The 25,282-nt window shown below is 40.3% G+C and overlaps 1 protein-coding gene across 4 annotated transcripts in view; it reads left to right on the forward strand.

The window, feature by feature from the left end:
* The first annotated feature begins 6,589 nt into the window (after positions 1–6,589).
* The window catches only part of PAIP1 (poly(A) binding protein interacting protein 1), a 31,057-nt gene continuing 12,364 nt past the window's right edge, over positions 6,590–25,282 (forward strand). Inside the window, exons 1-5 of one of the 4 annotated variants that reach the window (XM_058564123.1) lie at positions 6,590–6,749; positions 8,055–8,224; positions 16,839–17,024; positions 20,437–20,549; positions 24,251–24,362. In XM_058564123.1, coding sequence (XP_058420106.1) covers positions 8,126–8,224; positions 16,839–17,024; positions 20,437–20,549; positions 24,251–24,362 — 510 coding nt within the window. In that variant the 5' untranslated portion in view covers positions 6,590–6,749; positions 8,055–8,125. Of the gene's footprint in view, positions 6,750–7,019; positions 7,488–7,756; positions 7,870–8,054; positions 8,225–16,838; positions 17,025–20,436; positions 20,550–24,250; positions 24,363–25,282 lie in introns of those variants that run through there. The other 3 variants (XM_058564121.1, XM_058564122.1, XM_058564124.1) reach the window with 3 other exon arrangements.

The following is a 25,282-nucleotide window of genomic DNA, read 5'->3' on the forward strand; positions in this document are numbered from 1 at the left end:
AGTCAACCTTATCTCTGGCCTCTCATTAAGCCTCACACACATCTGTCAACTTCTTCCTAAACGTCTCTTGAATTTGGCCTTCTCTCCAACCCCACTACCACTACCTTAGTAGCCACCATCATTTTTTGCCAGAATTTCTGCTATAGCCACCAAACAAGTCTCCCTGCTTCTGGTCTCATACACCTCACACCTAGTAATCTCACACCCCTGCATATCGTCAGCACCTAGAACAGTGTCTGCCACAGAGTAGACATGCAACAAATATTTACTGAATGAATGACCAAGTGAATGAACGAATTCCTATCCTGATGGAGTTCACAGTCCAGCTAAGAGCTTAACATTAAACAAAAAACTGCACTAGATGTTGGGGAGACCCCAAGCAGCACTGCTGGCTATCTCAGACTCAAAGATGTATTGGAGCCCTGATCCAGATGGCAGTCAAGTGCTGACTGGCTGGGGCTACATTTCATAGCAGGCTCAAGAGACTAGGAGAGGAAGATAATTTACACAAATGACACCCAAGGGAACAAACACATCAGCTAATTCTTCTTCTCTCTCTTAATGATGCCCCCGCTAATTTATAATGATATGAAAGTTGCCATGATGATTTGGGTGGGGTGTGAACTGAACTAGCTAGGAAAGAGTTGGAGTGATGGAATAAGATGGAACAAGGTTTATGTATATGTGTTTGGTTTTTAAAATTTTATTTAGAGATCAATGTAGATTCACACACAGTTGTAATAAACAATACAGAGAGATCTTGTTTACCCTTCACCCAGTATCCCACGATGGTAACATCTTGCACAACTGTAATACAATTACATCCGGGAAACTGAAAATATACAATCCACCTACTTTAGTTTTACATGCACTCATGTGTGTGTGTGCGTGCACACGCATGCCCATGCACACACGTGTATTTAGTTCTATATAATTTTATCACGTGTAGATTCATGTGACCAACATCACAGTCAAGAACAGAATAGTTCCATCACAAGGATTCCTCATTGTAACTACCCTTTCAATAGCCACACCTACACCTTATCCCGCCTTAATCCCTGGCAACCACTAAATTGGTTCTCAATCTTTGTAATTTTGCCATTTCAAGGTTGCATAAATGGAAGCATATAATAACCTTTTGAGATTGGCTCTTTTTCCCTCAGCATAATTTCCTTGAGAGCTATCAAAGTTGTTGTGTGTATCAGTAGTTGTTCCTCTTTCTTGCTGAGTCGTATTCTATAGTATGAATGTACCACAGTTAAACCATTCATCCATTAAAGAACATCTGGGTTGTTTCCAAGTTGGGGCTATTATGAACGAAGCTGCCATAAAAGTTTGGGTACAGGTTTTTGTGTGAATATAAATCTTCATTTCTCTGGGATAAATGCTTAGTTTGGGCAGCTTTAACAAAATACTGTAGACTGGGTGGCTTAAATAACAATTTATTTCTCACAGTTCTGGAGGCTGGGAAGTCCCAAATTAGGGCACCAGCATGGTCGGGTTCTGGTGAGGCCCCTCTTCCTGGTTTGCAGATGGCCATCTTCTTGCTGTGTCTTCGCATGGTGCAAAGAGAGAGGTCTCTGGTCTCTTCCTCTCCTTATAAGGGCATGAATCCCATTAGGGAAGCTCCATCATCACGATCTCATCTAAACCTAATTACCTTCCAAAGACTCCACCTCCAAAAACCATCATATCGGGGATTAGGGCTTCCACTTATGAATTTGGAGAGGACACAAACATTCAGTCCATAGCATTCTGCCCCTGGCCTCCCTAAATTCATATCCTTCTTGCATGCAAAATACATTCATTCCTACCAACAGCCCCAAAAGTCTTAACTCATTCCAGTATCAACTCTAAAATCTAAAGTCTGAAATCTCGTCTAAATATCATCTAAATCAGATACGGGTGAGATTTAAGTACAATTCATCCTGAGGCAAAATTCCTTTCCAGCTGTGAACCTGTGAAACCAGTTAAGTTATGTGCTTCCAAACTACCATGGTGGGACAGGCATAGGATAGACATTCTCATTCCAAAAGGGAGAAACAGAAAAGAAGGAAGAGGTGGTGGGCCCCAAGCAAATCCAAATCCTACTAATGCAAATTCTATGATATCTTAAGAGTTGAGAATAATCCTCCTTGGCTCTATGGTCTGCCCTCCAGGCCCACTGGAGTGCCAAAGGATGCCACCCCACGTCTTGGTGGGATTCTCTCTGGCGGTTGCATCTCCAGGGCTCTGCCGGGCAGAGGATCACACCCCCACAGCTCTGAGCAGCATTGCCCCCATGGCTTTGGTTGGAGGTTGTCTGGTCTGTTGAAACCAATGTGGTGGCCCTGATGATCTCTGAATCTCCTTGAGGAGCCATTCTTCCCTTTTCCTGAAGAATAGTGCAAATTCACAGTTGAATAGTTTATTATCTTGTCCAGTAGAATCTAAGGAGTCTGATTCCCTTTTCTGCATTGTCCAATAACATGGTCCTCATTTCTGTCTGAGACCTCCATTCATCAGAATGGCCTTTGCTGTCCATATTTCTACCAACATTCTGTACATGATTATTTGTATTCTCTAAGAAGATGGAACTTTTCTCTACAGCTCTCTTCTTTTCTTTCTGAGCTCTCACCAGAATTACCTTAGCAGTCTCTTCATGGCAATATCAGCTTTTTCTAGCATGCACTGAAAAACACCACCAGCCTCTACCTATTAACCAGTTCCAAAACCACTTCCACATTTTTTAGGTATTTGTCACAGCAGCACCCCACTTCTCAATCAATTTCTGTCTTAGGATTCTGCAGGGAAACAAAACTAATAGGGGCGATAGATAGATAGATAGATAGGTAGATAGATAGATATAATCATATATATATATGACTTATTACGAGGAATTGGCTCATGTGATTATGGAGGCTGAGAAGTCCCATGATTTGCTGTCTGTAAGCTGGAGACTCAGGAAAGCTAGTGGTGTAGCTCTGAAGGCCTGAGAACCAGAGCACCAGCGGTGTAAATCCCAGCCCAAGGCCAGGAGAAGACTAATGTCCCAGCTCAGGCAATCAGGCAGAGAGATGAAATTCTCCCTTTCTCCTCCTTTTTGTTCTCTTCAGGCCCTCAATGGATTAGGTGATGCCCACCCACATTGGGGAGAGCCATCTGCTTTACTCAGTCTGCCAATTCAAATGCTAATCTCTTCCAGGAACACCCTCACAGACACACCCAGAAATAATGTTTAACCAGATAGCTGGGTATCCCATAGACCAAACTGACACATAAAATTAACCATCACAAATGCCCAGGAGTGCAATTTCTATAGTAGTTACTATAGTACTTGTATAGTAGTTACATGCATAATTTTTAAGGAAGTTGCCAAACTATTTTCTAGAGTGACTATAGTATAGTAGTTGTATAGTAGTTACATGTATAATTTTTAAGAAAATTGCCAAACTATTTTCTAGAGTGACTATACCATTTTACATTCCCACCAGCAAAATATGAGTGACTCAGTTTCCAGTTTCTCCACATCCTTTCAAGCATTTAGTGTTGTCACTATTTTCTATTTTAGCCATTCTGATAAGTAGATAATAAAATCTCATTGGGGTTTGAATTTTCATTTACCTAGTGGCTAATGATGTTGCACATTTTTTTCATGGGCTTAAATGCCATCTGTACATTCTCTTCAGTGAAATGTCTGTTCATGTATTTTTCCAATTAACTCCAGTTAGAGTAATTTAACTGGATTACTCTTTTGGAGTTGAGTTTTGAGCACGCTTCACATATTCTACATACGAGTCTTTTGTCAGTATGTGATTTGCAAATATTTTCCCCCATATTTATGAAGAATTTTCTCCTGTTAGCTGGACTTGGAAGGGGGCACTATCTACTCCCATATGGTCGAATGATGATCTTGAAGTCAATGAGCTCTGCAAGGTTTCTGAAAACCAGTCTTCTTTACCATCATTATACTGCTGAGCCAAAGAAAAGCAGGAGTATTGCAGGTGAGTCCAATTACTGTTAAAAGCCTATTACATACCAAGTACTGAGCAAAGACGTAAAGGTATAGAGATTAAAAGGTGTCCTCTGCCTTCAGAAGGCTAGTTTAGTGGAGTAGACAGTTATATAAATCAAATATTAACAATCCAGCTTACTAAGTGCCAAGTCACAGTTTTTCCAAGGTGCAACTATCACAAAGGAGGGAATCTAACATTAGGCAGCTCGTGGAAGTCTTCCTGGAAAACATCTTTCAAGCCCAGCTTAAAGAAACAAATCTTTTCCATAGTTCAGAGCAGGTCTTTTACCCATGTTACAATACATTTTCCAACCTCTCAGAATTTAGTCCTGCTACTCTCCTTTTACCACAAATCAACAAGAAAGGCATATGGGGGCTGGCCCAGTGGCATAGCCATTAAGTACGCACGCTCCACTTCGGTGGCCAGGGGTTCGCAGGTTCGGATCCCAGGCCCGCACATACACACGGCTTGTAAAGCCACGCTGTGGCGGCGTCCCATATAAAGAAGAGGAAGATGGGCAAAGATGTTAGCCCGGGACCAATCTTCCTTGGCAAAAAGAGGAGGATTGGCATCGGATGTTAGCTCAGGGCTGATCTTCCTCACTAAATAAATAAATAAATAAATAAATAAGGTGGTGGCTTTGGCCATTTAAAAAAAAAAAACAAGAAAGGCATAAATGTGAAGAGCTTGCTTGATGATTCTCTCCAGAGAGTCCCACATGGTGCTCATATTTTTGTGTGTCTATTTGTGTGTGTATGTGGCCTGTTGGCATTTTACAATATCTAACACCTGCTAGTTAGCCCTATAACAGTGCCCAGACGGATTTGAGCCCCCATAATATCTTAGCACCTTTTCTGTAAAATGGGGATAATTGGAATGTCTACTTCATAGGATGTGAGGATTAAAGAAAATGATAAAAGTAAAGCTCATGGAACAGTGGCTGGCACATAATAAATGCTCAATAAATATTAGCTATTGTTATTATCACGAAGCTAAATCCATTCATGTTATCCCCAAGTCCACCTTTTATATGTCATAAGAATAGGGCTAAAGTTACATAACAGTAAATAGGGAGAAGGCAAAGGATAACATCTCCATTATCTAATTTATCTAACAAAATAAGGCTATAAAGATGCCCTGATGTCACCGTGGATGCAGAATAGCCTTATCCTCAGATAAGAAAGCCTCAGGTGTAGAAAAGGTGCTATCCATCATAACAGTTCTAAGGGGAACAAAAGTCTGCCGAGTACAAACAAAAGCCTGGGACGGGATTGGGGCATCTACTTCAGCGGAACACACAGGATAACTTACTCTCGCTGTTGTTGAGCACACAGTTTGTGGGTCTTCCTATATAACAGAAAAGTCCAGACAAGAAGAGATTGATGACCACATGAAAGAATGGATTTTAATGTTACGAGCATCACCTCATCTAATTTTTAAATTGTAATCCTGTTTTTGTAATATATGCTCAGTGCTACAACATACTTATTATTTTTTAGGTGAGGAAACTGAGGTTCAGAGAAGCTAAATCCCTTACTTACTCAAGATCACACAGGCATTAAGGGTCAAGGCCAGAATCCAAACCAAGCTCCAGCCTACTTTGAATCCTACATTTTTTGTCAACACCAAGGAACCATACTTTGTGCTGGCTTCCTTCCTGACTTCATTATTTTTGCCAGCGATCAACAGCATGAATCATTTATTCATGATTGCCCTTATTAAAGCCATTTTTCTCATTCATTTAGGTGATGTTAATATTTTGTTTATTAACCAGAAGAGAAAATGATTAACAAGAGTGTTTGTTCCTAACTGAAATGATTCTCAAGATGACAAGACTGAAAAACATTAAGCCCTGCTTAAAATACAGGGCTACAATCAGAATTTGTGAAGATGTTTCAATCTAACACCAAAGAAATCAATTTTTTCTCCTTTTCATTACTTATATTCATCTTTCATTTGGCTTTAACACTGTCAGGCCTGACAAAAAACAATAACTTACACATAAATAATATCTACAATTTTGCTGTGCAATGCGGCAGCCACTAACCACATATGGCTACAGAGCACTTGAAATGTGCCTCATCCCAGCTGAAATGTGCCGAAAGTGTAAAACACACATTGGATTTTGATTAGTGTGAAAAAATAAAATGTCAATATTTTTATATTAATTACACGTAGAAATGATACCATTTTGGATATATTCAAATAAAATATATTAGTACTAAAATTAATTTCACCAGTTTTTTTTCCCTCTCCGTTGTCTTGCTGAAAATTTAAATTACATAAGTGGCTTGCATTTGTGGCTCGCACTATTTTTATTGGACAGCACTGGGAGAAGATGAAAAAGAGGGGAGTTTCACTGAAAGGTAGAGTATTTTTTTTAAATTCCCAGAGAGGAAGAGAAAAGGGAAGGGACGGAAACTTGGTCACGGTAGTTGTGACCTACTGTATCAAACACCTACTGTCAATTGAAACGGGCGGGGGGAGAGAGGGCGTATTTCGAGTCTGTTTCACTCCCCTCCGCCGCTGCTAGCAGAGCAGGCGGCAGATCTTCCCGAGTCCCCTTCCCGACCAGTCCTCGGGGCTCGGCGGACGTCGGGTCATTGCACACACCTGCGCGCCCACGGAGGCGCGCGTCCGCGGACCGTGGCGCCGGCTCCACGCCCCCTCCCCCGGATTTTTATTTTCCGGGCACCAACCGTCACTCTCGCACTTCTCTCCTGGGAACCATCGCCTAGACTGGGCCTGCCTGCGGTAAGCGCCGCTCTCTGCGCCCAGTCCGGCCCCGGGAGCCCAGAGCCCCCGCCCGGCCCCCGCGGCGGGCAGGGCCGTCCGGGGGCCGAAACGCAGCCTGCTGGGCCGCGGCTGCCAACCCGCCGCGAACAAGAGAAGCGGCGGCGGCCGCGCCCGGGGCCTCCGGGCCGCGGGGGGCCGCTGTGACCCGCCTTCGCCCCCGCCGCGCCGAGGGCGGGGGAGCCGGGTTTTCGGGGAGAAGCGGAAAGCTGAGGGTGGCCGTGGGGGGCGGGCACTGAGGAGCGGCGGGTTCGGCGGGTGCTCCAGCTGCCGTCCGCTGCGCCCGAAGCGCGGAGGAGCCGAGCGGGGGCCCGCCGCCCTCCTCCTCCATGAGGCCCGAGTGAGCGCGGCTGCGAGAGCCGGCCCGCGGCGCCTCCCCCGCGTCCTCTCCCGAGCGCAGCGGCAGCGGCCCCCGGAGGAGGAGGAGGAGGAGCATGTCGGACGGTTTCGATCGGGCCCCAGGTGCTGGTCGGGGCCGGAGCCGGGGCCTGGGCCGCGGAGGGGGCGGGCCTGAGGGCGGCGGTTTCCCGAACGGAGCGGGGCCTGCTGAGCGGCCGCGGCACCAGCCGCCGCCGCAGCCCAAAGCCCCGGGCTTCCTGCAGCCGCCGCCGCTGCGCCAGCCCAGGACGGCGCCGCCAGGGGCCCAGTGCGAGGCCCCCGCCGGCCCCCAGCGGCCTCCCCGGCCCGGGGCGCTCCCAGGTACGGAGCCGCTCTGGGGACCCGTCCTCCTGGGCCAACGCTTCCCTACGGCCCTCCGCGCGCGCCGGGGGCCGGCGCGCTGGCCCCTCCTTTTGCCTGGGTCCCCGAGAGCATTACCCGCGGGGCCGGGTTGTTTTGGGGTGGAGTTGGGCCCGGAACGGGGTTTAGAAGGTGGCTGCTGGAATCCTTTGTGCGCCCCGGCTGGGGGAGGGGCCCAGTGCGCGGCCTCGGAGTTCTCCTGTCCCGGGAGGAAGTAAAAATCACCTCCCCCTCCCCAGCCTGGAAGGGGAGACCTTTAGGCGACAAAGCACCTCTTTAACTGACTCCCTAAAAAAGAAAAAGGGGGGAAAAAAAAGCCCTCAAGCATTCACTTAGGAGGCAGGTATGTTCATAAATGACCTAAAAGCAGGTCTATTGTTCCTTTTTGTAGGTTCTTTGTACTTATCCTGGCGAGACCCTTACATTTCGTGATGGTTCTCGTTCTTAGATGGCTTTTCAGTGTATAGTAAGTTGTTACACAAAGGGTGAACGTATCTAACACCCCCCCTTTTTTTTTTCGTTTCTCAGAACAAACGAGGCCCCTGAGAGCTCCACCTATCTCACAGGATACTGTCCCACAGCAGAATTCGGAGTCAGCAATGGCTAAACCCCAGGTGGTTGTAGCTCCTGTATTAATGTCTAAGCTGTCTGTGAACGCCCCTGAGTTTTATCCGTCAGGTTATTCTTCTAATTACACAGTAAGTACACTCTTCTACTGCAACTCTAGCTGAATATTACTAGAAAAATGTGGTTGTTACTTCATTAATCAGAGTATGCTGGTGCTTTCTGTACTACACATAAAAACATTTTATTATGAATTCATTGAACTCATGAAGAAACAAAACTGATTCAGGAATATATTTTGTAGTTGTTACGTTCAAGGTTGTATTCAGAATGTAGGCTTGAGAGTAGACATTCTTGTCTGTTTTGTTCACTGCTGTATTCCCACCATCTATAGAGTATCTCCGGGCTAATAAACTAAAATCTGTGTCCAGACTGTATGGACAACGTATAGAATAGTGGCCTGGCAAAGTTATTTTTAATTTGATTTTTAGCAAGATGGCTGAATGTTCATTGGTAGCTTTATAGTTATAAACAGTTGTTTTGCTGCAGACTAATTGAGGTAGGTTTTTGAATGCTGAGAAGTACACATCTGGGCTCTGTTATGTTAAAATAGAAGCCTTTCTGGTTCTAATTAACTATTGTTATGCAGAAATGTAGGGAGTTTTGATAAAGTGTTTTCATAGGTATAAAGAACTTTTAAATTTTCAGATTCATCTTTGTTAATGTTATAAGAATTTTAAAAATTGGTCACACTTTTAAATAGCAGGAGGAAACAGGAAGCACAGTTAGGATATATAGAAAAAAATTTGGCTAGGTAAATGCATAGCAATTAATTGTAGATAAGTGGGGCAGGAACCCTTCTGAAGAATGAAGAAATGATTGATAATACTTTAGAATAAGTCCTATCTTTTTAGTTTTATTGGCTATTCTATAACATAGAATAGTGTACATAAAAGTTAGCTCAAAGTTTCATGAAGTGAACACTCAGGCAACCAGCATCCAAATCAAGAAACATTATTAATATCCCAAAAGCCCTTTCTGTCCCTTGTAATCATTACTGCTCTCCAACGGTAACCACTGTTTTGACTTAACAGTAGTTTTGCCTGTTTTCAAAGTTTATATAAATGGAGTCATACAGAATATATTGTTTTCATTTCTCACTTTCATTCAACATCAGAATTAATCCATGTTGTAGCATGTAATTGGAGGTGAATTATTCTCATAGCATTCCATTGTGTGAACCATAGTCCCATTTGCTTGTTGATGAACATTGGGTAGCTTCCACTTTGGGGCTATTATGAATAGGGCTGCTGTTCTTGTCCATGTCTTGGTGGTTACATGCCCTTGTTTCAGTTTGGTATGTACCTAGGAGTGGAATTGCTGAGACATAGGATAGCCAGCTTTAGTAGAGGCTGCCAAATGGTTTTCCAAAGAGACTGTTCCAGTGTACTCGCTGAATACTCTGTGATTTCCTGTTGCTCTACTTTCTTGTCACCACTTGGTATTTTCTGTTTAAGTTTAGCCATTCAGTGGGTGTGTGGCATCTAGTTGTGGGGTTTTGGGTTTTTGTTTTTGTTTTTTGGGGTTTTTTTGCTGAGGAAGATTAGCTCTGAGCTAACATCTGTGCCAGTCTTCCTCTACTTTGTGTGTAGGTTGCCGCCACAGCGTGGCTGACCAGTCGTGTAGCTCTGTGCCCAGGATCTGAACCTGAGAACCTGGGCCGCCGAAGTGGAACGCACCGAACTTAACCTCTACGCCACAGGGCTGGCCCTTCTAGTTGTGGTTTTAATTTGTATTTACCTGATAACTTATGGTGGCACACCTTTTTTGTTAGACTTTTTTTTTCTTTTTTTGTTTTTTCTTCCATATTTGATAGAAAAAGTATGAGAAAGCTGGTTTCCATATTTTGGAAACTCCTTGTAGCGTAGACTTTTTTGGGGAAAAAGCTTTGGGGCTGAAAAGGGGAAAGTGTAGGCATGGCAGGAAGAGCAGTTGATTTGGGGTGAAAGGAGCCATCAGTCATGTGATATAAAAGTGAGAGCAGTTTGGGTTTGTGCCAGAAAGTTGCGTTTGGCTCAGAGAAGAAAGGAACCATTTGGAGAGCTGTGAGTGGTTGAATAAACTCTTAAGGATACTTACCTTCTAACAGCCACGAACAGTTCCCCATTTGTTTGTGTCCCTGTTGACAGGCAATTTTATGGTGGGAGGGATGCAATTTTTTTCGCAGTTCTGTACCAGCTAGTTTTGCATAGTTCAAGTGACTCCTGGGCTATAGAGCAGTGAATTGAGCCATATTAATATTAGTCCACTTACTTTGAGCTGCTGTCATCTTTTAGGCCTTCCTTGGTATCTTCTGGTAGATCAGCTCCTTCTATGCTCAATTCACCAGAACAGATTGTAAGCCTATGGGTCACATGTGGCCTGGGGGTGTGTCTTTGGCCCTCAGAGATTTTTGTGTTTTTTTGATAAGTTACCAACACTTAAATTAGATACTGCAAATCTGAATTTTCTGGTTTCTCATGAAATCCTAAGATGTGGCCAGGCTGGCCTGTTACTTGTATAGAGCAAAAATTGGCTGGAGCTGAGTAGAGGCAGCCCCTTTAGATGGAGTGCATGAGCTCTTATTTGCTCACTGGCTTACTTCATTCGTTTGTAATCCACCTGGATTCTACAAGCATTCAAGCTTGCTAGCCTTGCTCTGATACATTGTCTAGCCTTACTCCCTTACCCTCTTACCCCTGTCAAGGCTGAGTTTTTCTCAATCCACTTAGTCACGCAAGAGCAGTATCCTTGTTTTTCCTGACTCTTAGGATAAGATCTTGTTGTGAGGGAAACTTTTCCTTATAGTAACCATAATCCAAAATTAGCTACATTCACTCACTTATTCAGTTGAATTCACTCAGTTGAATACTTCGAGTCAAGCACTGGGGATACAGCAATGAACAAATGAACAAAAATTCCTGCCTTCGTGGAGCCTCTATTCTACTGGTCTCCTGGCTTGGTTTCTAGAAATTCCTTGAGTCTGCTTTGTTACACACATGAAAATCTGTTGCTTGAGCTGGAGCTGCTTTCAAGAATGCATGCTTTTTCTGAAAGCCTTTATGATAGTCCTTTGCTGCTTTCTTAACCCTTCTAAAACTCCAAGCCCTTTAGTCCTTCCCCTAATCCCACTGCCAGAATTTCCTGTTTTCTGTGCCTTCTTACCAGTGAGTTGCTGTATCCATCTATTCCTGGCCATTGCTTCTCAGATAAACTGTTACATCGTAAATATTTAATCACAGAACCCGAAATTCCACATAGGAATTCATAAAGCATTTATTCAGAGACAAAATCCCCCCGCAACACGCACACACAAAAATCCCAGCTTTTTCTTAAGAACAACCCCCTTTCAAGTTACTGCCTAGTTTTTCTCTGTGTTTCAGTAGTAACATTCTCCAAGATGTAAAATTATTCACTATTGGTACTACTTTACTTCTCACGGACTGTCCAAACCTCTGTAGACCAATTTCCTTAATTGTAATCATGCTATTTTTGTGACAGTTACTGATGCTCTTCGGGATTTAAAATTTGTTGTCCTCTTAACTCGCATCTTAGTAGACTTTATTGACCACAGTAGGACGTGTAAGGTTTAACAAGTCCCACTGTGCCAGGTCCTGTGCTAGGTGCTAAGGGTGCCTTTTCAGTCTTTCAGAAGTTCCTCCTATTTTTTTGTTTGTTTGTTTTGTATTTTTGTGAGGAAGATCAGCCCTGAGCTAACATCCATGCTAATCCTCCTCTTTTTTTGCTGAGGAAGACTGGCTCTGAGCTAACATCTATTGCCAATCCTCCTCCTTTTTTTTTCCCCCCTAAAGCCCCAGTAAATAGTTGTATGTCATAGTTGCACATCCCTCTAGTTGCTGTATGTGGGACGCGGCCTCAGCATGGCCGGAGAAGCGGTGCATTGGTGTGCGCCCGGGATCCGAACCCGGGCCGCCAGTAGCGGAGCGCGCGCACTTAACCACTAAGCCACGGGGCCCGCCCTCCTCTTATTTTTATAAGAACTGAATATTTCAGATACTAACTTTCATTTTAATTTTTCTCTCTCATTGTAATAGTCTCCTTTACTCCCAGACTCTGCAACCATCAGTCTCCCAGATTTCAACCTATGAAATTATTCTGTAGCATTTGGTATTATGAGCACCTCTTCTCATTTACTTTTTCCTTTGGCTTCTGTGGCACTACTCTTTCTTCATCCTCCTAACTTGCACATCATTCTTTCTTCCCTTAGCCTGCACTGAGGTTTTGTCTTTTTTCCATTTTATTACCTCCCTTGGTGATCCTACTGTCGCCTAGAATCTGACTGTTGCCTGCCTATCTGCTGATAACTCAGAAATCTAATTCTTCTTCTGAGCTCCAGCCTTGTGTTTCCGTTTGTTTTGACCTCTTCTTGAGGTTCTCACATTGAAACTCAAGGATAAAGAATTTATCTTGTGCAAACCTCTTATATTTTTATATTCTAACTAGCTGCTCAGGCTAAACACTTGGTGGTACATTGACCACCTTTCTCTTTCACACTCTTGCCCCCCTTCAATCCAGTTAACTAAAGTAGTCTTGACTAGTCCACCATCTAAGTGATCAGTTTCCTTTTGTTCCCACTGCTTTGGATTAGTTGCTCATCTCTTGACAACGTGTTCAAAGTACCTACTATGAAAAGTGGGTTTTCTAATTGATGTCCCCACTAATCTCTTCACATAATTCTTTCTAAGAAAAATAAATAAAACTTAAATATTCCTTAGCTTGGAAGCCATTTGACTCCACATTGAAACTGAAGAAATTTGTACTTTAAAAAAATCTGGTACTAAAGAACTGACGCAAGCTTTGATTCAAACACAGTGGAGTGCCTATCTGTTCAGAATATTCTGTGCCACCTTTTTTGCTTAAAACGACAGACTCTGAATCCCCTGTTCTTCTGTATTCAGAGCAGCTCTATGTTCCTTTTTTACTTTCGGACTTCAAATTTTCTTAAAAGAGAGTTATGCTAATTTAAAAAGAAAGACTGAAATCAATGTTCTAAACTGCGTTTTGTCACAGTGAATGACATTTGATAGAAACAGGAAATTAACACCTTCAGCTGGGACCTGTAGACTTCCTGCTTTTCATTATCAGTAGTAGGAGAATACTACAAGTCTGTAAAACTCCAGTTTAAGTTTTTAATATATAGTTTAGTTTTTAATTGTAAAATTCACACATGTACGTGGTTAACGTTATTTACATGTACGTGGTTACCATTAAGTATGTTATTTAATGTATACATTTATAATGCTTAACTCCTTTCACAATTTTATAATAAAGGGTCAATATTTAGAATATGAACATTTCTTCACTCCAGAGGTAACTATTATTATTCCTTACCTATCCAGAAATTTACATTGCTTGTAAATCTTTTTAAAAAATGAAATTGTGCTAAAATATGATTCTGTATTCTTTTCATTTAACAACTGTATTGGCGATATTTCTGTGTTGGTGCACATAAACATGTCTTGTTTTCTTAAGTGGCTACATGATATTCCATTACATGGATATAAGGTAACGTATTTAACCAGTTCCTTGTTGATGGACTGTTAAGATGGGTCTTTGGCAATGAATATCCTTGTATGTATGTCAGAGTTGGGTTTTAAGCTTTTGTTAGTTATTTGGAGTATAGTGTAGAGGTTTTTTTTTTTTTTTTTTAATAATTTTATTTTATTTATTTTTTCCCCCAAAGCCCCAGTAGATAGTTGTATGTCATAGTTGCACATCCTTCTAGTTGCTGTATGTGGGACTCGGCCTCAGCATGGCTGGAGAAGCTGTGCGTGGGTGCGCGCCCGAGATCCAAACCCGGGCCGCCAGCAGCGGAGCGCGCGCACTTAACCGCTAAGCCACGGGGCCGGCCCAAGCGTAGAGGTTAAAAATACAGGCTTGATTAAAAAAAGAGAAAATCGTCCCATTTGCAACAACATGGATGGACCTTGAGGGTATTACATTAAGCGAAATAAGCCAGACAGAGAAAGTCAAACCCCACATGGTTTCACTCATATGTGGAAGATAAACAAACACATGGATAAAGAGAACAGATTAGTGGTTACCAGATGGGAAGAGGGCTGGAGGGGTGGGCGAAAGGGGTAAAGGGGCACATATGTATGGTGACGGATAAAAAATTAGACTATTGGTGGCGACCATGATGCAGTCTATGCAGAAGCCGATAAATAATAATGTACACCTGAAGTTACGCAATGTTAGAAACCATTATGACCTCAATAAAATAACCGGGGGGGAAAAAAAGTACAGGTTTGGTTCTGTGCTCAGTTCTTCTAACTAGCTATGTGACTTTGTGCACATGACTTAAGTTGGTACGTAGTCCTTCCTTGTTCAAACCCACCCCAGCCATCCCTCACCCCTACCCGACCCCCATGGTTTTCCCACTGCCTTTCGAGCCACTGTCCTCAGTGGGGTCCCCGAGACCCTACATGATCTCTCCGTCTGCCTCATTGATATCATTAGCTACTGCCCCATCCTCAGTTTCTGTGTTCTGGTCTGTCTCAAAGGTATCAGGCAAGCACCTGTCTCCTTGGGGCACACATGCTTCTTATACCCACTATATTGAATATCTTTCCTAAGATACTTGTATGGCTGGATTTTTTTTTTTTTTCTCTCTTTCTGTCTGTTTAGATGTTAACTCTTCAGAACCTTTCCCTGACCTTTCTTGTTGTTGTTGGTGTTGAGCAAGATTCACCCTGAGCTAACGTCTGTGCCAGTCTTCCTGTATTTTGTATGTGGGTCGCCACCACAGCGGGGCTGATGAGTGGTGTAGGTCCATATCCGGGCTCCAGATCTGGGCTGTGGAAGCGGAGCACACTGAACTTAACCACTATACCACAGCGCCAGCCCCACAACCATTTTTTTCATAGTATATCTCAACATCTGAATAATGTCTGCCATCATGGAATATAAGCTCCATGAGCGGAAGACTTTGTCTCCTTTATTCATGGCATGATAGTACTCCCAGCATCTGGAACAGTCTTTGGCATTTAGTAGGCGCTCAACACTCAAATGGTTTTGAGTGAATAACATACGTGCAACTGGAGGGTATAGCTAATTAATGAATTAATCAGAGTACCATCCTAGGTACCAAGAAGTATAGCTTTTATTCTACTTTTTGGATGCCTTTTACGCTTTAGCCTCTTTAGGTTTGAGAACATGGTTATTGTATTTGGAATTTATTTCAGTATTTTCCTAGAAATTTAAAAATTTATTTGTTGAACACTTAGTGCCTTACTATGTGCTAGTCACTGGTCCAGGGACATTTACTCATTAATTCATGTAATTCATTAACTCATTTAATCCTCAGTCACCCAGCTGTAATGTTTATGGTTCATGAATTTGAATTTCATCAACATTAATACCTTGATCTTACAGTAGAGTCATTTAATTTGGATTCAATTTTGTGATCAGACATTTAATGTATGATAGTTTACCTGCCCCTCTGCTCAGTGAACACTATGTGAGTAAGATGTGGGCACATGAATCTGCTATTCCTGCAGCTGGTCTTATGTCTGAGTGCCTCTCGTAGTACATGCAATTTGTCATGTTAAATATCACTTTAGTGTCTACAGATATATAAAAATTATCCAAAATGGCCTCTAAATGGTGGTCAGTTGAAGAAATAGTGGTCAGCACTACCAATGGAGGAATAATTGGCTGTGTCAGTCTTTCTACTGAGATTCTATGTTCATCTCTAACATGGAGCTTTCCTAAGGGGAATTTTGACTAGGTGTGATTTTTTTTTTTTTTTTGGTACGTACTCACTGACTTTAAAATGTAACCCCTTCAGCTTCTATACTGCAGTCATAATTCTGTCATGTGGTTTCTCATTTGACTCCTTTTAGAGAATGGTAAATTTCATCAAGCAATATACTTGTTATTAGTTCATAACTGTTAAGTAAACTTCAAAATGCTTTAGGTGGTATTCCAGGCATTGTGAGTGTTAGAGTTAGTCCTCTGATCTGATACCTTCTGCAGTACTCACCCTGCTCAGCTCAGCTCCTGCCGTTTATTAAAAGGTTGAGAACTTCCAAAGGTGATAGCGGTGGGGACATTAGTTGGAAACTACTGCTACTATCAAGGTTGACTAGAAACCTGGATATGGCAGCCAAAAAGTCTCCTACCACTGTACAATAGATGAAATTTTATGGTCACTTAACTATATACATTTCCTTGTCGTTGGGGATTGACACATGACAAACCTTACTATTTTTCTTTTCAGTATAGAAGATGTCAAATATCTACAAGAATATAGAGAATGGTATAATGAATCCCCATGGTCTGAACAGTTAGCTACATGTGGCCATTCTTGTTTTTATATCCCTGGCCCCTCCAACCCTCCCATTTTGAAGGAAATCCTAGATCTTACTGTATCAGTAAATAGATCAAAATCTTAATTTTGATATTGGTATTATAGTGATACATTGGTTTAAACTTTATTTCTCAGCCGTTTTGTAAATCTGCCGGGAATGAGATGACAATTCCCTACCCAGTGAAGTGGAGCCCTTCTGTTATAACATTTTAGCCAGTGGGCAAGGAAGAAGGATAGCTCAGTGGACTTAATTTTATTGAAGAAAATAACAAATTTTATCATCTGAAGGATCCTTTAAAAAATTATCTGTGGTAGAGGCATCCCAACTTGAAGCTGCCTCATGTTTATTAATTTTTTTTTTTTTAACTTCTTTATAGGAATCCTATGAGGATGGTTGTGAGGATTATCCCACTCTATCAGAATATGTTCAGGATTTTTTGAATCATCTTACAGAGCAGCCTGGCAGTTTTGAAACTGAAATTGAACAGTTTGCAGAGACCCTGAATGGCTGGGTTACGACAGATGATGCTTTGCAAGAACTTGTGGAACTTATCTATCAACAGGTAGGTTGGCTAATAGCACGCATTGATCATCACATGGCTTCTTTGAAGTCCAAGGATGGTGGCTGCTCCTTGAGGGAGGTCAGGTTCATGTTCACCTGCCTGTTCACTTGTTAACTCTTTATGGTTTGTGGGAGCTTTTAAATCTCTGTTGTATGAAGTTCCCGTAGTTAGGGATCCAGGGCTGGAGCCAGACTGCAAATTCACCTGTGTAGCCACGGCTCTGTACAGGCCGTTGAAAGGAGCTTTGGGCATTTATGAGGAAGGCTCCATAAGTATCATACCTTTTTTCCACCCGCCCCTGTTTTATAGGATATGTAATTAACAAAACACAGAAAAGACTGCAGTTCTTTTCTCCTGGATGTTGAATTATATAGCATTATTGGAGTAGGGAAGAAAAAAACATGGGAGAGCTTTCTTGGCTCATAAATGAGTCTTAAAAAAAAAAAAAAGGCCATAAAACACCCTGTCTTGAATCTTAACATTTCTGCTTGTCTTTATTTAAGATTTTCAAGGATTTACATCTTAATTCCTTGAAATTCAAGTGTTGGTCTAGATTCTTTCTTCACACAAAGTTTATTTTTGATCCTACCAGATTGGTCATTGACACATTAATGCTACTTTAAGGGGGAAAAATAGACAACACTGGATTTGGAAGACAAGTTTAAGATCAGTGTGTGAGACTGGCCAAAAACAGAGTAGGAGATGAAGAGAAATATAACCTTTAGTATTCTTTAGGTCATTGCTGATAGAGCAACTCAAACTTGGAATATATGGAAGGGTGATTATGATAGCAGGTTGATTTTTACCCTACCTGGTGTTTCATTTGACTACTTTTCCAATTTGTTCTGGATTATTACTGGACCCCCAGTATTACCTAGCCAACTCTCAGGTTTCCAGAAATGCCTGAGATCTTAGGAAGATAGAACTGCTGTATTTGTGCTGATACCTACTTTTGGCTTCTAAATGGGTTGAAAAGAAATATGAGAATACTACTCAGTCATAAGAAACGATGAAATCCAGCCATTTGTGACAACATGGATGGTCATTGAGGGTATAATGCAAAGTGAAATAAGTCAGAGGGAGAAGGTCAAATACCATATGATTTCCTTCATTAAGTAGTAGATAATAACAACAGTAAACAAACACATAGAGACAGAGATTGGATTGGTGGTTACCAGAGGGGAAGGGGGGAGGGAGGAGGGTGAAAGGGATAATTCGGTACATGTGTGTGGTGATGGGTTGTAATTAGTATTTTGGTGGTGAACATGATGTAATCTATGCAGAAATAGAAGTACAATGATGTACACCTGAAATTTATACAATGTTATAAACCAATGTTACTGCAATAAACAAAAAATTTAAAAAAATAAAAAGAAAAAAAGAAAAGAAATATGAGATAAAATGGAAGAATTATACTTATTTCTTTTCTGGTTTCTCTTCTATTTAGTTTCAGCTCTTCAATAGGCTCCCTGATCATAGTTCTTCAGGGCTGGATGGAAGGGTTGTAACCTGACAAACTGTAATTTCTTTGATTGTCTCATAGCCAATTCTTCAGATACACTCATGTGCCGCATAATGACATTTTGGTCAATGATGGACCGCATATACGATGGTGGTCCTGTAAGATTAGTACCGTATAGCTAGGTGTGTGGTAGGCTGTGCCGTATATGATGTTCACACAATGACAGAATTGCCTAATGATGCCTTTCTCAGAACGTATCCCCGTTGTTAAGTGATGCATGACTGTATATACTCAGTATTTTAAATTTGAACATTCTGGGGTCAGTGATACACAGATTTACCAGCGTTTCTTAAGTTTCATTGAGGGAGTTTACTCATAGCAACTAACAAAAGAAGACCTGTTGTAAGAAGGGAAAAAAATGGCAAATTAAACATACATATTCAACTTTGATTCCTCCCCCAAGTAATGCTAAAATGACAATATGGGGATTTTAAAAAGCCAGACGCCCATAAGGACTGAGATGGGGAAAGGAGATAGAAGTACCAGTTTTGGAGACAAGAAAGCAGGAGGGTGAGTGATAACTGACTTGGCAGATCTAAAAAAGTTGAATTCCAAGCCAGTGGGAAAGCAGAGAATCATCCCAATTTACAGTACAGATTCCTGGATAAGGATGGAATGAGGCAAAAAAGATTGCTTGAAAATCTAAAAAAAATCAGACTGTCTAGGTCGTTTTGCACTGAGTACCCAGTTTGAAGTTTTATTGTAACCTTTCTTGAGAAGTTATTAAAGGAGGTACTCCACCAAAAAGAGGAATTAATGAAGACATGGGAACTAGGAAACGGGGACTTTTATAGGAGAGGCTAAGTGAATCATCTGAATGATGGTGTACAGGTTCCCATGTGAGCAAGGAAATAATTAGAAATAAAAAGATCTAATAATTATAAAGTACTTACTATATGCCAGGCAATGCTAAACACTTGACATATAGTTAACTCATTTCATCCTCAGTGGTTGCGAGGTATTATGCTTATCCCCATTTGATATGTATCTTAACAGAGAGGTTAAATGACTTGTGTAAGGTTGCCACAGCTAGTAAGTAGACCCAACATAGGGTTGGAGGGACATCAGACCGTTTGTTAGATCTAGACTCTGATTGACTACCACCTTTGTGACCTTGGCCAAGTCCCTTACCCTCTTAATGTGTGTTTTACTTACCTAACATTAGGTAGTGAACTGTGTTCTCTACTATTCTTTAAAAACTGAAATAAATGTTAAATTTCCTGAGTACTGCTTTGGCTGTATCACAGTCTTTGATATGTAGCGTTTTTTCACTGTCTTATTTTTTAAGATACCTTATCTATTTTGATTTCCTCTTTACCCCAGGTGTTTTTGGAGTGTTCTTTAAATGTTAGTCTTTCGCACCAGGTACCATTAATCACCTCTTTAGAAATCAAGAAACTAAAGCTCAGGGAGGTTTAGTGATGTCCAAGATCACAAAGCAGAAGGCCTGGGAATCTTGTTCTGGACTGCTAGATGCCAGGGTCAGTGCCATTCTAGTCCTCAGGAACACCACAGATTAACAGTTTGGCAAATGTTCTTGTTCATAATTGGCACTATGTAACTGAGTACATGTACATATTTTGTGCAAAAATGGGTTAGTGTAAAGAGATACTGTCTCTTTACTTTCTGGTAGCCTCAGGTAAATGGTGGGGAGAACTTGCCGTAAACATTTTTCTTTGTACTTGTTCTGGTTCTTGGTGTAAGGTTGGGAGGGAGCGTTAACTTAATTTCCTTATGCCTAACAATTATGAAAGACTTGTACATTTTTCTGTACAATATGGTCAGTTTCGGGGACAGAAATGTTTTTTCCTCTTTAGAATGTTGCTGTTAAGTGTTTGCATTAATAACTTGATGTATCTGTGTCATACAAAACTTTTTTCTTTTTGAAAGGCCACATCTATCCCGAATTTCTCTTACATGGGAGCTCGCCTGTGTAATTACCTGTCTCATCATCTGACAATTAGCCCACAGAGTGGCAACTTCCGCCAATTGTTGCTTAAAAGGTCAGTGTGAATATAGGAAATCAAAGGAAAACTACTTGTAAATCTTCTAGAATTTGACCATTCCTCTTTTCTAAAGACTGTGCATTATAGAAAGTTACAGGGAAGAGTAGGGCAGACTATTCTTACTTGTATAGTATTAAAAGTTTGTAGTCATGTATACCAGTCTTTTTCTGTAATGGTCTCTGCCTTTGGTTTTGTGCTTAGAAAGGCCTTTCCTTTCCTAAGATCTTAAAATGATCACTTACCTATTTCTTAGTACTTTTGGTTTGAATAAGGGTCTAATTTCATTTATTGCCACATGTTTAACCAGTTGTTCCCATACCACTTCTTTTTGAATGATCCATTTCCTTATTGATTTGAACTGCTGCCTTTATCACACTACATTCTTATATTTAGGTTTTAATTCTGGACTTTCATTATATTCCATCCATCACTTGTTCTATTCCTGTTCTATTACCATACCATTAAAAAGCTCTAATTTTTTTTTTTTTAAACAAGACAATTGTTTTTGTTTTGTTTTTTTCTTTTTTGAGGCAGATTGGCCCTGAGCTAACATCTGTTGCCAATCTTCCTCTTTTTTCTTTTTTCTCCCCAAAGCTCCAGTATATAGTTGTATATCCTAGTTGTAGGTGCTTCTAGTTCTTCTGTGTGGGACGCCTCCTCAGCATGGCCTGATAAGCAGTGAGTCCGTCTGCGCCCAGGATCCTAACCAGCGAAGCCCAGGCCGCCGAAACGGACCGCTCAAACTTAACGGCTACACCACCGGGCTGGCCCCAAAAGCTCTAATTTTTTAATATCTAGTCTAGTTAGTTCCCACCATTCTTTTTTTGTGGAATCTTCTTTGCTGTGCTTGCATGCTTATTTTCTCCAATGATCTTTAGACTCAGCATGTGAAACTACACAAAGCTTGTTGGTATTAAGATATTTTGGCGATGGCAATGAATTCATAAGCTAATTTAGGGAAACTAATTTTCTTATAATTTGAGTAGTTTTAGTCAGTAACAAGGTTGTGTACGAGTTTATTATAGTTCACCCATTAGTTGTTTAAAGATACTTTTAATGGTTGCAAAGTGTTCCATTGTGTGGTAAAACTACCACAACGGCACTAGAACAGAAGAAAGACTCCAAAAGTACTCTCCAGAAACACTTGAAAATTAAGCTTTTGATGAAGGCGATACCTCAAATACATATGTAAAAGATAAGTTGTGCTGCTGACACAGTCATCCAGGGGGGAAAAGCAAAACAAAGATGGGTTCCTGTCTTACTCTTTAGACAAAAATATATTTCAAATATATTAAAGACTTAAATAAAAGTGAAATAGTAAATACTAGGGGGAAAATTGACAATTAAAAATCTTAGGTTGGTAAAGTCCTTTTAAGCAAGGCATGATACTCATAGGTCCTAAAATAATATATTAAACTTAATTACAAAATAGATTATAATATTTGGGGGGGGGTCATAAATTTATATGAAGTAAAAATAGGGATGTGTATAACACATGGCAATGAACTCATTTATTTAATGTGAAAAGGGGGGCATCTTAGGAATAAGTAAGAAAAAGACCAGTATTTTAATAGAAATATTAGGAATGGCTCTGAATAGGTACAATTTAGAAAAATATAAATGACAAAGCTATAAAAAGATATCTAACCTTACCTATAATTAAATAAATGCAAATTATAGCTTCTAGAAAAATGTAAAAGTGGGCCATTCTGGAAGGCAGGATGGCAGAAAGGTTTGCTTATCATCTTCCCCAGTGCTCCTCACCCCTGGCTGTGCCTTACAGTTAACTGGAGACTTAAAATAGGGCTGAAACCTTGCCCCCACTCTTGGACATTCTGATGTAATTGGACTGAGGTGGAACCTGGGCATGGTTCTTTAAAGCTCCCCAAGTGGTTCCACTGTGTAGCTGTGGTTGAGAACCACTCTTCCGACTCTCTTTTGACTCTTTACCCCTGTGTGTGCTTCTATAGTAATGTGATACTGTCAAAGATATTAACATGGAGAAATGCCAATCATATAACAAGTGAAAAGCAGGGCATAATTCTATTACCTGACTTAAAAATGTATGCATACTTTAAAAAAGAAATTACCTTCACAGCGGTTGTCTCTGGGGTGCAGTGACTTTGTTCTTTATATTTCTCTCTTATTTGTCTTGGTTCAACCTTTCTGAAATAAGCATATATTGCTTTTATAATTGAAAATCTTTAGCTTAAAAAGGTTTAGGCTCTTTCATCTCACCTAGGTAATCAACCATGTACAGGGATAGGGATTTACTTTCACACATGCATTAACATATCTTAATGTATAATCTGATAGTCATAGCGTTTATAAAACAAAAGTGAGGTCTCCTATGAAGTCGTGAAAGAAAGGATAAAAGAGAGCAGCCAGCAAGGTGCTTGGATAACTGAATTGGTGTTAATTAACTGATCCTTTCCATTATTAACCAGAATGTTCTATTTATAGAAATCCCAACTTTTTTCCTGACAAGGAGTTAATTTAATATGGATGAGAAGGTAACAAATATCTTCTGTGTCTGACTCAAACAGAAGATGTTGCTCATTTAATATAGCTTGTAAGTGTTGGAATCGGCCACATAAGCACCATAAGCTATCCTGAGTTTATGGTTGATTAACAAGCTGACTCAAGGTAAATTTTGGGGCAAGAAGTGACTTTTTTCTTTTTTAAAAAAATTTTTTTACTAAGCCAACCTAAACTGATGCCTCAAGTATGAAGCTATTAACTCTCCATAAGCTCCTCCCTTGGTCTTTAAAAGAAGAACTGTCAAAATCAGTTTTATATAACACATGACTTTCCTAGAGTTTTCTCACTACCTTATCAGTAAAGATAAGAAAAAATATTTAACACTAAAATGGTAAACATTTAAAGTCCATTTTAAAAATCTATTTTAGTGATAGTACCTGACACCATAATTCATTGACGCAGGCAATGACAGGCTTATTGTGAGTATTTTAGATATCTTGTAGGAACTATGTCTGTAAGCTCCAAGAAGAGGATTTCTTATTATTATTTGTGTAAGGAAGATGGGCCAAGCTGAGGGAAAATAAGTTATTTGACTCCTTCAGTCTCTATTGGAAATAGAGACCAAATTAATTGCTTTCTATGTTTCTATGTGGTTTCAATTGGGGACTTTTTACCTCATTTCTCTTCTCTGATTTTTATAATGGAAATTAGGATAATGGGCTTAATAAGAATTCATTTCATTTTCAGCTTAGTTGGAGGCCATCTATATATATTTTTAAAGGTCTATTTCAAAGTTTATGTTTTCAGAAAGAGTAGAACATTTTACAGAGACAATTTGAGTAAAAACAGTGCTTTCTTAACAAAAAGCCTGTAAGGCAGTAAATAAGGTAGGGCATTTTTCTTTCTTTCTTTTTGATGCCAGTATACAATGAACCTCACAAAATTTATGTTGCCTAAACATTACAAACTTAACCTGATAAGAATAGTTGAAAATGAACCAATCAGTTTCTTAAAACTAGGAATCTTAATATGAAAAAACTACACATATTCTGGTCTTTACCATGGACAGGAACGCTTTTTATTGTAGCAAGTCAGACTTTGGTGCATTGTACTTGCCTCTGTATTGCTTGTAGACAACCAAACCAACAAATAGTCATCTTGTTTGACTACTTAAAAAACAAAGCAATGTGAGATTATAAAAGGTATATCTTTATTAGATGTCGGACTGAATATGAAGTTAAAGATCAAGCAGCAAAAGGGGATGACGTGACTCGAAAACGATTCCATGCATTTGTACTCTTTCTGGGAGAACTTTATCTTAACCTGGAGGTGAGGAGAAATTTTTCTTTTGTTAAGCACTGACAAAGCCTGAGAACATAAATTGATCTTAGTAAGGAATTTGTGTTTACGTTATACTTTTACAACATTTCGAGTGAAGTGGAAAAAGGAGAATGAGAGAGAAAGAAAAGAATGTCTTAGTACCTACTCATGGTAGTGTCTGTACTCTAATGGGACGTCTGTAATATTTGTTTCTCCTGTTCATGGGCAGGGTTAGGAAGTAGTTACTCAACATTTTAAAGTCTTTATGTACTTCTGGAAAGCCGTGGTTTACATGCAGGTTTAGGCTTTTGAAATATAGACAGTCATACCTTTTTGAATCTTTACATCATAAATATTAGTACATTTAGTTTGTTGACTTTCAGATGGTGGCTCAAAAGCGACTTGCCCTACAGAACACAAAGCTTTGAGTAAAGAGGGGAGAGATTAGAGTTTCTGGTTTTTTCACCCTAATTCACCCAGAATAGTTCTTCTTGGTCCTATTTTAGATATTAATCTTCCACACAGAATGCATTTGTACAAAGTCTACAGCTAAATGTGTTTGTAAATTGGTGTACTTGAGTATATGCTTATTAGTAGATGACGTAAGTGCTGACTGAATATTACTTTGTAATGGATTTGCTTGATTTTTTTTTTTTTGACTGGTTACTTCCAAATATAGGTATAGCTTCTTCAACTCTGATTTGAGGACTGAGTATCATAAACACCACTGAAAAGACAAATGAGTCCACCATCAAATGTGCATGTCAATCAGTGCATCTAAAAGGTCCAGGTCCAATCTAGTGCCTAACTTACCATCCCTTTTTACCACAGATGGACTTAATTTTTAAAAAATCTCATGCTTTAATCTTTTTCAGTTTAGTTTTTATTTAAACCAAAATAAGAGCACCAATCTAAAATGTGCTTTAAAT

This window comes from Diceros bicornis, chromosome 20 (assembly GCF_020826845.1).
Source record: "Diceros bicornis minor isolate mBicDic1 chromosome 20, mDicBic1.mat.cur, whole genome shotgun sequence".
NCBI lineage: Eukaryota > Metazoa > Chordata > Mammalia > Perissodactyla > Rhinocerotidae > Diceros > Diceros bicornis.